The 18,552-nt window shown below is 35.5% G+C and overlaps 1 protein-coding gene across 19 annotated transcripts in view; it reads left to right on the forward strand.

Annotated features, from left to right (window-relative positions):
• The first annotated feature begins 5,281 nt into the window (after positions 1-5,281).
• LOC113056007 (calcium/calmodulin-dependent protein kinase type II subunit gamma-like) overlaps positions 5,282-18,552 on the forward strand; it is a 64,133-nt gene continuing 50,862 nt past the window's right edge. For all 19 annotated transcript variants that reach the window (XM_026222452.1, XM_026222434.1, XM_026222435.1 and 16 more), the window contains exons 1-2: positions 5,282-5,471; positions 7,059-7,153. In XM_026222452.1, the coding sequence (XP_026078237.1) occupies positions 5,407-5,471; positions 7,059-7,153 (160 nt within the window). In that variant the 5' untranslated portion in view covers positions 5,282-5,406. The remainder of the gene's footprint in view (positions 5,472-7,058; positions 7,154-18,552) is intronic.

The raw sequence follows: 18,552 nt of genomic DNA on the forward strand, positions 1-18,552 counted from the left end.
ACCCCCAACTGCTCCCCGGGCGCCGCAGTATAAATGGCTGCCCACTGCTCTGTGTGTGTGCGTGTGTGTGTGTGTGTGTGTGTGTGTGTGTGTGTGTGCGCGTGTGTGTGCGCGTGTGTGTTCGCGTGTGTGTGTGCGTGTGCGTGTGTGTGTGCGTGTGTGTGTGTGTGTGTGTGTTCACTGCTGTGTGTGTGTGCACTTTGAATGGGTTAAATGCAGAGCACGAATTCTGAGTATGGGTCACCATACTTGGCTGAATGTCATGTCACTTTCACTTGAAAAAAAGCTTAATTAATGAATAGAAAAATAAATATATATTATATTATGATACTTTTTTTCCAATGAGATGACTGGGGGAAAATTATATTTATATTATAAAAAAGTTAATAATAAATGTTTCAAATATGTTCTTCGAACTTTCACTTAAAATAATGTTTTCAGATTTCCACTAAAAATTTTTGCAACATAACTGTTGATAAAAAATAACAATAAATGTTTCTTGAGCATCAAATCAGCAAATGGAAACTAGTTAGGCTGCATATTACTTGCATATTGGCTGTTCATTAGTACTTATAAAAGCACATATTAATGCCTTATTCTGCATGACCATATTTTAAATCCCTCAATCCTTCCTCATACCAGACTTAAAAACTTGTCTTACTAACTATTTCTAAGCAGAAAATTAAGAGAGGCTAATATAGCAATTAATAGCCTTGCCGTCTAGTTGATAGCTACTGATATGAGATCAGTCAGAACAGTTGGGATTTGTGACACACTGAGCATATGATAAGGACCAGCACTTCATGCTACGTGTGATAATGTGCTGCACTTGTGAGCGGAGGTGCAAGAGTGACAGTGATTCTGCAGGGAGCATGTGGAGACTCAGTCATCAAGAATGACTGATGACTTCAGCGTCTTCCTCAATGACAATCAGAGCCAGTGACATTAACAGCTGAGAGAAGCTCACTCTTCTGTTTTTTCAACCTTTCTCTCTTATTGTCACTTTCAGTCTCTTTCACACTCTTTCTATCTCAGGTATCCTTGACATTTAGGTTAAGTAGAAACTACATGTGCCAACATGTTTGCAACACTACCTGATGCAGTGTTAAAATGGTTAGGCCTGAGTGACTGCTCTTTAACATGATTCAAGCAACCTTCATGCAGGGATTTATAGTGTTAAGTAAAATCTAGTGTTGCATATGCCAAGCAGCTGGACTGTGCATTATCAACTGTTCATTTTCATCTGAGAACTCATTGGAATAATTTGGATATGAATATGTTTTAGGACTTAGTAAAGGAAACCTAAGAGGTAAGTAAAGAAACCTGAATGATTCAAATAAGTCAAATAAATACATGATACATGTAATTATTTTAATGAAAAACAAAATATATATATATATATAAATAATCACTTTTCAAGTAAAAAAAAAATAGATATACATATTTAAAAGTATTATACACACACACACACACACACACACATAGTGGTTTCAGGCTTTTAAATGTAATTATTTGTATAATTTAATTAAAAATATTAAATTAATATGTAATTAATTATATAATTAAATTTTTTTAACATACTTTATTTGCAATCTTTAAAAAGTATTTAAATAAAGTACAAATGCAGTAAAAAAAAAAAAAAAAAAAACTAAATAAAATAAAAAAACAAAGAATTCAGATTTAAATAAATTTATAGACATATAGATGCTTTTTCAAATCTTGTATTCAATGCCGGATTTCATAAACTGAAATTAACCATAACCATAAGCCACATTTGTTGTTAAGAAGAGTTTATGAATTCACATATCGAGTTGCAGTGAATGGTGTGTGTATGTGTTTCCAGCTCTCCCTCCATCTCCCAGACTAGAGCTGAACTCTTTGCTCCTAATTTCAGCCTGGTGAAAATAAGTTCATTGATCTCTATTGATTGATGACTAATTTATGTTCCTCCATCCAGAGTGTTATGTCTTGCAGCACGAGTTGCAGTGTGGGGAGTTTACTTCACTTGGCTGCCATTGTAGAGTCTGCAAACAAGTCAACTGCAGTGGATTCAGATCAACATCAGAACTGTAATCACTATTAATGAAAGAGTTTGGTCATTTCATCTAGATGGCCTAATCTGGGTGCTTTGGATGGTGGTTAATTCTTGATAAAACCTCATCTTATGTGTTTATTCATCTGATTTGCTCATGAGTTCTGCCTCTAATATCATGATATATTGTTGATTTGAAATATATTATTGAAATAAAGTCTTAACCAACAGTTTTGGATTTTGAATGAACTGAAGGCATTCTCATGGACCACATCGGATTTATGTTTATGACAGACTAATGGATGAAAGTGCTGAATATTTCAGATGAACAGTAAAACTGCATCAATTATGAATGTGGCTTGTGTTTAGTGATTGCACAGGTCAATAAGTGTGAGTTTACAAAGGAACATTAATGATATAACAACACATAACAGCAATTTGTTTGTAGAACTGTTTTTGGAAAATAAGTTTCATTTAGGAGGCTGTAACTAAATGTATGCAAACTACTGAATGCTAATCATGACATGGGTTTAACGATGTTTCATCATCACTATAATGACTTTTGCCATGACTTCATCATTGTGGGAATAAACGTTAATACTTAAATCCAGGGAACTGTTCTTAGCTGGTTCAAAACATATTTAACAGATATAAGTTTCCCTGTCAGAATAGGTTCTTCGTTGCCTGCTCAACTTTCCTGTGGAGTGCCACAGGGTTCTATTCTCACACCCATTCTATTTTCTTTGTTCTGCATTTACTTCCTTTGGGCTCTATTTTCAGAAAGCACGGTGTATCATTTCACTGCTATGAAGATGAAACCCAAATTTATCTACCTTTGAAACGAAATAAACATGCTGCTCTAGAATCTCTTTTTGCATGCCTGGATGAAGTGAAAACGTGGTTTCTCTCAAAATGTCTTATTTCTGAATGAATCAAAAACTGAGGTTCTAGTCTTTAGCCCTGTTTTTTTTTTAGCTATGCCTACTAAATATATAAATTAAATATTTTCTTTCAGTGAAAACTTTAGAGATTGATATCCATGCGCTCATTACATCTCGCTCGGACTACTGCAACTCTCTTTATCTTGGCATTTCAAAATCCTCCACCGCTCGTCTCCAACTAGTACACAACCCTGCCGCTAAAAGGACAATTTAAATTTGATCACATTACTCAAATTTTTTAGATCGTTGCATTGGTTACTTGTGCATCTTAGAATTGCGTTGAAAATTCAATACAATGCATACAATCCTACACAAAATCTGAGGTCTGTTGATCAAAGACTTCACTCTGTCCCCAGAACACTGTTAAAGCATAGAGGGGCTAGAGCAGTTGTTATTGTTGTTGGCCGTAAGCTGTGGAACAGCCTTCCAGCCTATATGAGACCGGCACAGTCTTTAAATGTTTTTAAACCATCTCTTAAAACCTATTTCTTTTCTTTGGCTTTTAATTTATAGTGAGTTTATGATATGAAAGTTCAGCACTTTGGTCAGCCGTGCTTGCTGTTTTTAAATGTCCTTCATAAATAAAACTTGAATACTTAAATGTAATGGTTCTATATCATTTGTTTTCATGATAAAACTCCTGACGCTTTAAATGGAGAGCAGAGTTTCAGATTTGCAATCTGAGAGAACACACTGTCCCGGGAGCGAAGGAATAGAAGCACTTACAAGGTGAGAACGTGACAAGCAAATCTTTTTGAAAGTGTGTTTGGAGCATGCAATGGGGTTTATAAGAGCATTATGGCCAGATGATGATATATTTATACTGAGTTCAATCTAGAGATTATTTATGATTTGTAAAATGTCACTGAACTGAAGTGAGTTTATATGCATTTTCAACTGTTCCTGTGGTCTGGCATGCTGTTATTCATCTACAACTTTTTAAACAAACTCTTTAATTTTATGTATCTTCTAACAACATGAAAACCACTGATTATTACATTTAAACAGTTTTTAATGAGAGCCAATGTGACAGAAAGTCCTATCACAAAGAAGTGAAATGAAAGTCATTTTTGTCATGATATCCAGAGGACACTCCTCACTTTAAAACACATTAAAACTGGAACAAAAAAATTCAGACTGTCCAAAAAAAAGTACAATAAATGTATGAACATAAAGTACATAACCAAACATAGAAATTAAACTTCAGAGAGAGAGAGGGGGGGGGGGGGCTATTTTGGCTCTCATATGTCATTGAGTCTGTTGGTCTTTGGTTATCATGATACAGAACTACACACATTTCTAAGAATTTTCCATTTGTAATGGATGAAATTACCAAAGTGTTGATAATTCTCAAGGATTTAATAAATATCTAATAAATAAGTCTTTACTCTCTTTTTTTTAACAATTCAACATTTCTTTGTTGAATAAAAATAAAAATTTCTTCCAAAAAACTGGTTTCTAGATTTCTAAATGCTATTTTTTAACTGTTTATTCATCAAAGACTCCTGAAAAAAGCATCACAGGTTAAAAAATAATAATAATAAAAAAATTATACATTGGTAATACATCAGCATTTTAGAATGATTTTTAAAGGATCATGTGACACTATAGACAGGAGAAATGATACTGAAATTTCAGCTATACTATCACAGTTATGATAGGATATATTAAAATATAAATATTTACACAATATTACTGTTTTGCTGTATTTTTATCAAATACATGTAAGTAAAGCATTGATTAGCATGAGAGACTTATTAAAAAAAGATTAAACATTTAAAATCTTACTGATCCCAAACAACTGAACATAATATATGTATATATATATATATATATATATATATATATATATATATATATATATATATATATATAGATAGATAGATAGATAGATAGATAGATAGATAGATAGATAGATAGATAGATAGATAGATATATAGACAGATAGATAGATTTCTGTTTTATATATTATTATTAAAACATTACAAACAGATAGGCTACGTGAAATGAAATTATTGTGTTGCGTTATACTGAGTACCAGCATATTATACAAAGCATTATAGAGTATAATATACTCTATAATGCTTTGTATAATATGCTGGTACTTTTTTACTTTTTATTGAACTATTTACATTATTTAACCAGTAATATGTTCTTCGCTGTATATTATTAATTAAAATGAGGCTTGCTATCGTTAATGCGCACATATTAATGAAAAAGATCTTTCAGTCTGTCACTCTACTCGTGACTTTGCTGCTTGCAGGGAAGTCTCGCGATGTCTCGCGTTATTTTCTCTCCACCCCCACCATCCAGCCCCTCCCCTCCGCTCTTTCCGTCTGTATCTCCCTTCTTTCTCTCTCTGGAACACATGAGATTCTCCTCCCGAAACCTGAACCGCAGCAGCAGAGGCATCGACCCCCCTCCCCACACAACATGGCTACAATTGTAACCTCGACCAGGTTTACGGACGAGTATCAGCTTTACGAAGAGCTGGGGAAGTAAGTTCGCGCGACATTGTAGCGGTGTGACGTCAATGGCGCAAGTTACTCTTGTTTGTTTCGTTCCATTCTTTTATTTGGATGTTGACAGCGGGGGAAATGACTTGCAAGTAGACTCGTAAACCTCTCCGAAAGCCACGGACAGGGGGCTTGATGGGATCAAGACAAGAACCGAGTACAGCACTCCGTTCTGGACTTGATCCGATCTAGCCCCCCAGTGCCCTAATCTCGAAACGCGTTTAATGTCAGGTTTAAATAACTGTCGTGGTTTTGAGGAGCGTATCTAGTATAGAATGTTGAATCTATTACACACTGTGTTTTGTGTTCACGCCTTGTTTTATTTTAAGGGGTTGCTGATGGGTAGGAAGGTTTTCTCGGTTACTTTGGGTATTTGGCTGCCACTTTTCCTGACGTTAGCAACGTGGATTGTTTTATGCTGGTAACCAGAGGTTAAATTATATTGTCCTACAGCTTCTTATAATTATTGCAGCGTAGCGTACTTTATAGTGCACACTAGATAATATGTAGCCGTGCACTTGATGTTACAATGAAATATTTTCGCGCGCACGGTTAATCACACTTTAATATCTTTGGAGGGGACGGATAAATAGGAATTATAAAATCAATAATTGAGCAATGACGCCTTTCTTAGTATTCAATCTCACTTTTGGGAAGAAAATTAAAGCCTTCTGACATGCAGATGTGAAGTGCTGTGCACGCCGCCAATTTTTTGAGGCAAAAAAAGGTGTTAAGTCAAATTTTCTTAGCTGGTTCAAATCATATTTAACAAATATAAGTTTCTCTGTCAGATTAGGTAATTTTTATTTTCATTGTCTGCTAAACTCCTGTGGAGTGCTGCAGGGTTCTATTCTCGCACCCATTCTTTTTTCTTTTTACTGTATTTACTTTCCTTGGGCTGTGTTTTCAGAAAGCATGGTGTATCATTTCACTGCTATGAAGATGAAACCCAAATTTTATCCACTTTTGAAATGAAATAAACATGCTACTCTGGAATCACTTTTTGCGAGCCTGGATGAAGTGAAATTGTCACTTTTTGTGAGCCTGGCAGAAGTGAAAACTTGATTTCTCTCAAAATTTTTTATTTCTGAATGAATCAAAAACTGAGGGTGTAGTCTTTAGCCCTAGTGAAGATCCAGGGAGCAGAATTAAAGCCTTCTGACATGAGGATGTGAAGTGTAAAAGTACATGTCAGAATTGTAGTAGTTGTGTTAATTTTGTGCAGACATTAGACCATTTACACTTCTTTTTGTCATACTTGGATATATAAAGTCTTGCGATGTCTAATTTGTGAACGAATCGGTCTTTTGTGTCGAATCTTGTCACTGAATCGGTTGAACCAGTTCGCAAAATTAGTCGGAATGATTCGTTCCCAAATTTGACCGAATCAGTGCAAGGATTCTTTACTCACTGTAAATTATTACTATCGTAGAATCATGTGAATGCAACTAATTTCTAATGGAACTGCTGTGACGTTTTCAATGACTGATGGCTATTTAGAGATAGCGAGAGTCAGGTGCATCTTTTACTTTTGAGGGGAATTAAGCTCTGTGTGTTCTTCATTTGCAGGGGTGCCTTCTCCGTGGTCCGGAGATGTGTGAAAAAATCCAATGGCCAGGAATTTGCTGCTAAAATTATTAACACAAAGAAACTCTCGGCGAGAGGTAAGGTGTTCGATTCTGCGTACGCTGTGCAGTAGGATGAAGACACTTTTTATTTTATTTCACTCAGTGTTCACTGAAGTTTTGTGGCTTTTGGTCCTTGTCTGTTCATTTGAGGTTCAGGTCTAAAATCTACCAACAGCCTTGTCAATGGACAATTCTTTTAGTGAAATTTTTGGAAATATAGAGCGAAATTTAACATTTTGTGTGTATTTCATTTCCTGTAAATAAACAGTTATTTCACTACATTAAATTTGTCTTTTAGCAACCCATATGACCACTATTTCTGACATTTATATATACATTTATTTATATATATAATTTATTATATCATACAATTATTATTTTCATTTTTATATTTTAACTCATTTTAGTCAGTCATTTTATGCTTTTTTCATTTTTGTTATATAATATAGCTTTTTTTTTTTTTCAGTTAGTTACCAAATCATTTCATTTTCACAGTGTATTTATATTTTAATTTTATTTCAGCTTTATTTCAATTACTAAACAAGATTTTTAAAAATTTTGGTTTAAGTTAACAATAATTGCACTGTAGCAATAACAAACAGTATACCAGAATTCATGGCTGTGACTTGGACTAAAGGCTGTTGGCTATTTAAAAAGGGACAAGTCCATTAATACGTTAAGCTTCAATAGGAAATACGTCAACATTGGAAAGGAAACTGAACTCCCCTTGATGGCTGCTCGGTACAGACCTGTTTAGCTCTGTAGCTGTGTGTTGAAACCCGGCCTGCTGGGATGGTCACAGTCCTTCATATAGAGCCCAGTGTGTTAATGTTTTTCTAGAGGAAAAAACATGCAAAAGTGTTTGCCTTTGCCTCTGTCCAGCCCTGTTTTTCGTCGCAACTTGAAGAGATGCATGAGAATGCGTGCTGTGCCCTGCAGCACAAATCTGGCAAATAGTCCCACCTGCAGTTTTGCAATAATTTTGTGAACCTTTTTGCGCAAGCATGTGTTTATCAGTACCATGTGGTGTCGCAGAACTTACATGCTTTGTTGTGCAGCTCCTGTACACGAAACCTGCTTTTGATTAGAGAAAAAAGCGATGGCGCTTAAAAAGGGAAAAAGGATTTTTTTTTTTGTCATTTCAGTTGAAGAATGAAAAATGGATTTTTCCAGGAACAGACAGGTTTAAGGTGTGTTTAGAGGCCCTGCGGCAGTTGCCATAGGTTGGATATGTTCATTGGCACATGTTCATTTCTCTCATTTTAATGTTCAGTTGCTACCCTGATAAACAGGAAAACGGTATTGTGGGAATGTCAGAAAGGCCTATAAGCTGAGTCATACACTGAGGAGGATTCTGGGTCAGTTCAGCTGATAGTAAACTTTTATTTTTTTACTGCAGAGTGAAATTCTGACTGTGTTGCAACATGCATCCAGCCTGAAGCTGTTCTGAGCCATTGATGATTGGTTGACATGGAAGAGAATCATGTCCAATGAAATGAAATAAGCATTATGTGATTGTACCTGGCTCAGTAGGTTGGAGAAGCGTGTTTGTCATAATGTTGGAAGGTTAGTAAGTGAAGTGTCTGGTGCAGTACGTCTTTCTGCCTTCCTCGATTTGCTGATTTGCAGTTTTCCATGCAGTTAATGTGAAACTAAGTGGGGCGCATAGACAGTGAGGGTCTTGTTTATGGCACAGCCGTTTTCTTTGTTGAGTGCTCGTCTACAGCAGCCCGGCCAATTAAGAGACCAGACTGCACTTCAGCCATCCTGTTATCAGAGCAAGAGGGGCGTGACAAAATCCCTTTAACTGGTAATACGGAGATTCTGGAAGGAAAGGTGTGGTTCTTGTCCTCCTGGTGTAACACTATATTCCATTAATCCATGTCTCGTTTGAGAGAATGCTCGGCTCAGTGTTCCCTCAACTTTCGCTGATGTGTGGGCATTTAACTCTAGTTCATCTTAAATAGATTAATTTGCAGGGGATGGGAATCTAATGATTTGATTAAATGCAATGATCCAGATTCCGCTTAATGAGTTTTGTTCCTTAGCGTCTCTGTGATTCTTAGTGTTTCTGAGGAAGTGGCAAATAATTGATCATAAATATATTATACCAGTTACTGCATTTTATCTATATATTTATGAACAGAAATGCTAAGTATACAATAATGTTTCATTATTCATTATACTTTGAAGACTTTCTGAAGGAGTAATGGTTTTGCCAGCACATGAATATAATATAATATAATATAAAAAACATGAATAGTAACAAACATCATTTAATTATTTGACTCTAAAAAATATATTTATATTGATATTATATATATATATATATATATATATATATATATATATATATATATATATATATATATATATATATATATATATATATATATTATATTATATTATATTATTATATAAATATATTTTTTAGTATAAAAAAATAAAATAAAAAAAAGTAGCAGCATCTTTTACGTTTTTTTTAATCCTTTAGTTTATTTAAAAATACAGGTAGATTAAAGTTGTGTTGGTGAAATACTTCACTCGTTTTGATCAAGAACTTGTTGCAGTAGCTAGGCAACCGCTTTACTTGGCCTGTATTTGATTGGTTGCCACAAACATGGAGATTTGAGTTGATAGTCTGTGTTGTGGATGAGAACGAATGAGAACGGACAAAAATCGCCCATAATCCCTTACTGCCTGGTGCCCTGACGTTCACCACCCGTCTGCAGAGAAGCAACACGTGAGGCTGACAGGGGCTTAGCGTCTCACTCCGCACACTTCGTGCCCAGATCTGTCAAACAACCCCACTGCTTTTCAAAAACTGAGGTCAGTGTGGTTCATTCGTTTGTAGTGACCTCGGCACACACAGACCCTGTGCCATATGCAGGAATCCATGTACTTATTTTCACAGTTGAATATTTGTGTGATTAGTTCTGTGGCCGGGTCATATGAAGGCCTTATTAACCGGTGGGGGAGGGCTTTTCTGAGCCAAGGAAATGCATGCGTAATGACAGCAGCTGTGCGCATAACGCTTGCAGCTTGGCTTATTTTCTGTCTTTCGGAAACACAAAGGTTGAATGGCTGTAGAAATAGCAGCAGAGGTCTTGTAGGCACGTGTCCCCCCACTGGGGTGCAAACGCTTTGCAAAGGATCTTCGCTGACTCATGTTCTATAAAGAGGCGGTGTTATAGTGCACAAATGAATATGGCCAAATTACATCTGTTAGTTTGAGAATTGGCAAAAAATTGTTTTGGGGGATTTTCTGCAGTTTTTTTGTTTATGAAGTATATTTAAAAAATGTATATATGAAAAAATAACCATTATATAAATATCTTATCTTATTAAATAACTAACCCATGGGGAAAAAAATAAAGAGACATCTTTATATTTTATAAAAAAAAACCCATTATGTATTAAGATAAAGTAAATATATTAAGATATATTAAAATACAGCTCAAAGGTTTAATTGTTCAGTAATACAGAAAAAACTGTAAATAACTTTTTGCATTTAATGATATAGTTTTTTTTTTTATTATTCCAATGACAGCAGCATGATCCTTGAGAAATCATTCTAATATGCTGATTTGGTTTGTCAAGAAATATTTCTGATTATCATAAACTTTTAAAACTGTTATGCTGCTTAATATTTTTTGGAAACTGTGATACCTTTTATATTTAATAATAAATAACAACGACATAAATGCCTTTTCTGTCACGTTTAATCAATTTAATGCATCCTTACTAAGAAAAAGTATTAATTTCTAAAAAAAAAAAAAATATATATATATATATAGATAGATAGATAGATACATTTTTGAACGATAGTGCGTATTATTTATATAAATGATAGAAAATAAAATTCAGCTAGCATTGGTAAGATGATACAAGGATGACCATATCCCACGAATTTCCAAGTGCTTTAGGGATATTCAGTTTGTAGTGTGACAGCTACTTTTAATTTCATAAAGAAAATGATAATTGTTTACTCTAAGAAAATTACCCCCCCCCCCTTTGAAGTGTCTGTCTTTCACATCTATGTAACTGTCCTCTTCTCTCTTACCCTGCGAGGGGGATTGCTTTTGTATTGAGGTTAATCCACTTATTTAATTGTATTTCAAAGGCTCAGACCAGAGGGGGTTGCTATAACCATCACTTACACTGCACTAATTTTTTTTGGCTGTGTGCTCATACTTTCTGTGTCTTTGCAGACATATGTTGTTTAAACGTCACTGTAAACAGTTCCGAAAGCTGCACAGGAGATCCGAACGGCTCCTCAGATCGAATGGATTCAGTTTAAGCCGCTATTGAGAGCACTTAACCTCCCTAAGGCTGACTTTAGCTCCAGTCCTCTAAATGACTAGATGCTTGTTTTGTTTGACAAAAACCGGCACGGTGTCTGAATTACCTCAGAATTTTGTTGTGATTCTCTGGGATTGTAACGCCACAGTTCAGTTGGCAGATGTCCAAACTAAGAGCTATGCGATTCCTATCCTAGTGTTTGCACACACAGACATACACCCACAATGCATATATGTTGTGTGTGTGTACACTTGCATTATTCCTCTGAAATGACTTAAAAGGGTGTGACCCCTGCAGTAAAATGATCAAATGGTGTTGTCTGAAGACTTGTCCTCTGCTATGTGAATTGCTTTGCCTGCCCTACGACATCATACTTTCCCTCTGACTGATCTGACCAGAAGCGTTATACCGCATTTGCATGTCGTGGGCCATTAAGATCACTGTCAGTTATCCTGCATGCATCTTCTCGACTGCTCGCTCCCCAGCGCTTCATCATTGGCGTAGTCATTTCCAGCTGCCCTGTTCACATTTTTTGCCATGCTGCAAGTTCCCCTGGATGAGATTGCAAAAAACACAAAGGAGGCTTGTGAAGTAGCACATGTGCTTTGCAGATAAAGTCTCTTTGTCACAATGTATTTCTCTCAGGCTGATGAAATTGGTCAATATTTTTGAGATTTTGCAATATGATTTGAATATGTGTTCACTGTCATTGTATTGTGTATGGGCTTGGGAACCAGGACAATTTCTTATTCACAACAGATTGCAATTTTTAAAGAATGTGTCAACTAAATTATTCTTATGAGCCAGTATTTTCAATGAGACGCATCTTACAGCTAATTGTGAGAGTTAAATCTTTGTAGTTACTGGCTAGCTGTACTTACGACATGTAGATAAAAAAAAAATTTTCAGCATTTTTTCATGAATATTTTTAAATGAAATCACTACTGGTCAAAAAGTTTGGAGTCAGTTTGGTGTTCTTTTAAACTTTTTATTCATCAAAGAATCCTGAGGTGATCTACAAAAATATTAAGCAGCACAATGTTTTTTTATTTTTTTAAACATAGATAAGAATAAGAAATGTTTCTTGAGCACCAAATAAGCATATTAGAATGATTTCTGAAGGATCGTGTGACACTAAAGACGGAATAAAGTAAAATTCAGCTTTGCCATCAAATAAATTAATTACATTTTAAAATATAGGCCTATTAAAATAATAAAAAAAACATATCACAATATTACTGCTTTTATTGTACTTTTGATCAAATAAATGCGTCCTTCTTTAAAAAGAATTCTAGAGAAATCTATGTTGATAATCTGTGTACATTTTACAAGAACTCTTCTAAATATTAATTATTAAATTAATCATTTTTTTACTGGGTTTTGAATCCTTAAAGGGATAGTTCACCCAAAAAGGAAAAGTCGCCTATTATTTACTCACCCTTAAGGCCTCCTAGGTGTTCAACAACAAATCCAGTTGGAGTTATATTAATAATTGTCCTGGCCATTCCAAGTTTTATAATGGAAGTGGGCGGGTGTTTCTGTTCAACAGTCCAAAAAAAATCCAATATAGTGCATCCATCCGTAATAAAAAAGAGGGTCCAACACGGCTCCGGGGGGTGAATAAAGGCCTCCTGTAGTGAATCGATGTGTTTTTGTAGGAAACACATCCATATTTATAACGTTATTACCACTTTTCTGTAGCTTGCGCTAATTGTTGTACGCGGAAGCTGTTCTGGGCAGAAGATGTTATCATAGCACATGTGCTGGTGAGAATATGCTAGCCTCGCGAAAACCAACATTTGTTTACAGGAGCAAAGAAAGCTAGGTGTCCTAACTTTAGCAAAGGAAAACCAGTCTCCTCTTGGCTTATATCGAAATTCTCCGGCATTTTTCTTTACAAATCCTCATTTTGTACTTCTAAATAATGAACAGTGTTTTGTTCTCTCCTCTTTGCTTCCGTGTTTGTCACTTCTGAGCGGTGCATACTCTACACATACGTCCTACGTCATCTCCCCGGAATGAACGTGCATATGACAGTTAGTTAAAGCTAGAGATTACGGTTTATACAGTTTTAAATCTAGATCTTTTTCTTACAAAAACACAGATTTGCTACAGGAGACCTTTATTCACCCCCTGGAGCCATGTGGGACCCTTTTTTTTTTTTTTTTTACGGATGGATGCACTTTATTGGACTTTTTTTGGCCTGTTGAACAGAAACACCCGCCCACTGCCATTAGAGAGCCAGGCCAAATTTTTATATAAGTACGATTGGATTTATCTGAAAGAAGAAAGTCATATACACCTAAAATGATTAACTGAGTAACACATGCGCTATCATTATCATAAATCATTAATGGAAATGTAATTGAAATGAGATCCAGAAATTATGATTCCATTCCCTAATTGTGTATACCGGCATTATATCAGCTGTCTGCCTCTCTGGTCTCTAGATCTCGGCATCGGCCATAGAAAAACCCATGCTGGTCTTTCACTATTGCAAACACACAAAGTATATTCAACAATTGGTTGTTATCAGGCAGTGTAGTACATGATAGGAACACACACTGCATGTTTGAAGTCAATTTTCCTAGTGTGTTCAGCATGTATAGGACAGCCCAAATCTCAATCCCCCTTCTTCTGGGATCATCGGTCTCTTTGTTCGCTCTCATTCTGAACTCCATTGTGTGAAAGTAGAGGTGCTACAAGCACAGATAGAAAGACATCCTCACTAGAGGGAACGGAGTGGCATTGTTCTACTCTTCTCTTCCTTCCCTCTCTTTCTGAAATGGGAGCGGAGAGTGTTCCAGTCACACTCATTTTGCACTCTTTGTTCTGAGCTGCTGCGTACTGTGCCTTTAGTAGAACTTCCATCGATTACTCTCCCTCCCGTTCCTTCCTGCTTTCTTTCCCATTTTGTTTCACTCCACATCCCTTCTGTTCCTGATTTCTTCGACTGTGATAGTCTTATTAAAATCAGGTTATTGCGCAATCGCCTTGCGAGGTCTGCACACTTAATGTAAAAAAGAGGCAGTAAAATGAACCGGATGCGAGTCTTTAGGAGGCAGAGCTAGAAAAATGTGATTACTCACCTGTTGGATGTGGGAATAGTTTTTTGTGGTTTTGTCAGAAATTAACTTTATTAAGTTAAACTTTTATTTATTTATTTATTTTTTGAGGCTTAAGAGGGCACTTTTAATTTAATAAAATATTGTCCATGTCAATATTTGATTTGACCTCCTATCTACAGTGATATGAACTTCTGGTGGTACTTTTGTAACAAAAATGAATAAACCCCAATCTAATGTCAGTTATAAAAAATAAAAACACTGGAGCCCCTGGAAGTTTGCTGGTTTTATATCATAGCCACTTATTTATATCATAGTTCAGTTGAATCATTTACATAAATAACTTATTTAATGACTGTAACGATATAAACTTCCTAATCATCGGGAAGAAGGAGGCAGGAACCGGCGCACAATCAAAACATAATTTTAATATTCAAAATAAACACAAAACAGCGCACCAGCCCCTCGCGGACGACTGGTGCGCGCAAATAAAAAGCAAACATAAAATAATGTCCCAGGCCTGGTCCTCTCTCGTCCTTCACGGTCGTCGCTCCAGTTTTATATCCTTCCATCTCCTACGTGGGACTCGATTTTTTTTTTTTTTTTTTTATACCGACCAGCAACATTTGATCAAACAACGGCGTGAGACTGTGGTGGAACTATGTGTTTGACCAAACAATGGAAGTTGAGGAAAGTGTTTAGGAAACTTATTTGAAACCAGTCATTATTTTTTTGCACATTGCACCTTTAAGCATGAAAAAAAGAGTTGGTTTTACATCTTCGAAGTGCAAATATTCAGGATATTTATGCCATTATTGGTAGCGACTGGTTAAATTAAATTAAAATTAAATTTATGCATTTAGCAGACGCTTTTATCCAAAGCAACTTACAGTGCATTCAGGCTATCAATTTTTACATATGTGTTCCCGGGGAATCGAACCCCCAACCTTACGCTTGCTTGCTTGCTAGTGCAGTGCTCTACCAGTTGAGCTACAGGAACACTTAATTTCTGATTCTCGTCTGGAACCTACTGCATAAATCCTTCTAGGTAGAGAGACAGGAATGAGGGAATGAGACCGGCAGAAACCTTTGCCAAGTTGGTCTGAAAGTTAAACAAACCTGCTAGATTGAGTCAGGAAACTTTAAAGTCAGTCAATGTATCTTTTGAAATGTTGACTGCCATGCAAATGGTCCTATCTAATCAGGTGAAGACGTGGGCTGTAATAAAATGTTAATGGTCAGTGTAGCTGTCAAGCTGATTGCATGAGATTGTTGCTAAGTGTGATATGATTCTGCTCTAATGAGAAATGTTCAATCCACAATTAATGGATGAGGTACTCTGACCGACAGCCATGAGGAACCAAAAGCGAAAAGGTTACTTCCTGTCCAGATAGTGGTCGGAATAGTTACCTGAAGATTATCACGTACACACTAGTGTTTTCTCTTTCGGTGACTAGTTTTGGTAATGTGAGAGAACCTTTATTCAGATGCAGTATGACAAAATATTACATCACTGGATGAGTAATTGTATATTCCGATGAAGGCATTTATCATGATATAGTTGTTTTTGTTGAAAATTTAACACCATGATGTTTTTCAATGATCTAATGAAAAATGGAGCCAACTTTTTTTTTCTTTAGCATGTATACGTGCAGTTTAATGTTACGTTTAATGATTACATATCATTAGAATTATTATATCAGTAATTTTATATTATAGTGTTATTTATCATGATATAGTTTTTTCCCCCTAAAAAATGTTAATTAAAAATACTATAAAAATTTTTTTGGTTTTTGTTTTGGAACCCAAATGACAGATCATTCATAACAAATGTATTGTATATCTGTAAAAAACATTAGATGTAAAATATCCACTGCATATGCAGTTATCATATCAGTAATTTTATATAACCATAATGTTAACTTATTTTTTTGCTGAACATTTTTCCATTATCTTACATAACATTGTTATTTTTTTAATAATCTAATGAAAAAAGAAATACTTGTTCAAATATTTTTGGTTTTGGAAGTTTTAGAACTAAAATGTAACATTATTTCATAACAAATGACAGATGTGTCTGTAAAACATTATAAATATGTCTAGATATTAAAAATATATCCGCAATTACCACATACAGTTGAATTCCATATTAATAGGGCCATAAAATCTCGCCACTTTAGCAGTATATTGTTTTGTAATTTGCTGCATTCAGGACCTGGGCTGCATTTCATGTTATCTGGCTAAAACTGTAGCTAGTGGCGCTTGTGGGTGATTTTGGTGCCATTGAGTCATTGATCTTTTCTTACAGCGTGGTTGAGTTAAGCCAGGGTCCTCGGAGATCTGCACAGGCCCTGGCATGCCGCATCGGAGAGCTCTGCCTACCCACACACTCAGACGCAATGGAAATGCTAAATTAGTCAACTTGCTAGTTCAGCACAGAGTGAGGGACCCAATAGAGGATGACTTGTGACACTTTTTAGCTGTTTGAAACCAACTTGGAATAACAGAAATGACACTGACGCTGAGGGAATATGTGAATTCATCTTGATCCAGTGCATCTGGCCTTTTGGGATTGTGAAGTAAAGAGCATTGTTGCACTGCCCCAGACTAATGTTTGGTTTATTTCTCTCTCTCAAGTGTTTGTAAAGTAATCCTCACATACTCTTCTGACACTCCAGCCTCCTGTGGATAAATATTTGCCTACTGCTCTCTGTTGTATTTACTTGTAATGGGCCCTTACTTTTTACTGTGTGTGTGCTGAAGCGTATTTCATGTGGGCTAACGTACTGCTCATCTGACATGGGTTTTATCACCGGTTTGCCTTTCTTTGTCTTGGAAATTATTTCAACTAGGTCTGGGTGGTATTATGATATATATAATTTGATGGTGGAAATTGTACCCATTGGTTTGTATCCATCAAGTTCCCAAAAACTTTAAAATGTTCTTTTTCTGTAAAAGTTTGAAATGTTTTTGAACATTGCTTTATCTAAGGCTTAATTTATTTGCTACAGCAAAACAGTAATATTGTTAAATTATATTAAAGTTTAAATGATTTGTTTTCGGTTTAAATCTACTTTAAAGGCAAAGCTGAATCTACAGCAGCCTTTACTGCCGTCTTCAGAAGTCCTTCAAAATCATTCTAATATTCTGATTTGCTTAAGAAACATTTCTTATCATTATGATAAAAACGATGTTAAAAACATTGGCTGCTTAATATGCGAAATATTTTGGGGGAAACCATGATGATTAATTTTATAACTTTGCATCAAACAATATCTTTAAGTGCTTTGATCTGTTTTTGTTTTCTTTCCTGTCATTCTCCTCTTTTTCTTTTGATGTGTTGGTTGTGTTGCTGATCAACGGTGGGTTTTGTTATGCGCAGTATTTCTGTACAGACACACACACACACACACACACACACACACACACACACACACACACACACACACACACACACACTCACACTGTTCTGAAACATGCAGTGTCACTGAGCACTCCTCTTTCTCTGGATGAACTGCTGAGCTAAAACACACATTTCCCCTCAATCTTTTTTTTTTTTTTTTTATCCTGTGAAGCCGTCCTCTATCTGTCCCTTAATCACTCTATCTGAGTCCTTCACAGTTCACACAGAACAAAGCTTAAGATCCCACCTGCCTCTAGAGACCCAGAACTGCCTCCGCTCCCAGAACACAGAGACCCATTTCTAGCCAGGGCTGTTATCATTCAGAATTGAAAAAGTTTAAAAGTTTAAAAAATATATTATTAATTTATTTTATTTTTTTTATCTATTCACTTCCTTTATTCACTCTAATCAATTCGAAATTCTGAATTCATTTTAATATGCAAATTTGTTTTCTCAAAAACCTTTCATATCATTATCAGTGTTGCAAATAGTTGTGCAGCTTGTGGAAACCATTTTTTTTTTTTTTGCCAGAATTTTTTGAATAAAGAGTATAAAACACCCCTTATTTGAAATAGAAATCATTTGTTACATTCTAAATGTCTTTACTGTCTCCTTTGATGAATTTATTCTGTCCTTGCAAAATAAAAGTATTAATTAAAACAATT

Source organism: Carassius auratus, chromosome 37 (genome assembly GCF_003368295.1).
Source record: "Carassius auratus strain Wakin chromosome 37, ASM336829v1, whole genome shotgun sequence".
Classification (NCBI taxonomy): domain Eukaryota; kingdom Metazoa; phylum Chordata; class Actinopteri; order Cypriniformes; family Cyprinidae; genus Carassius; species Carassius auratus.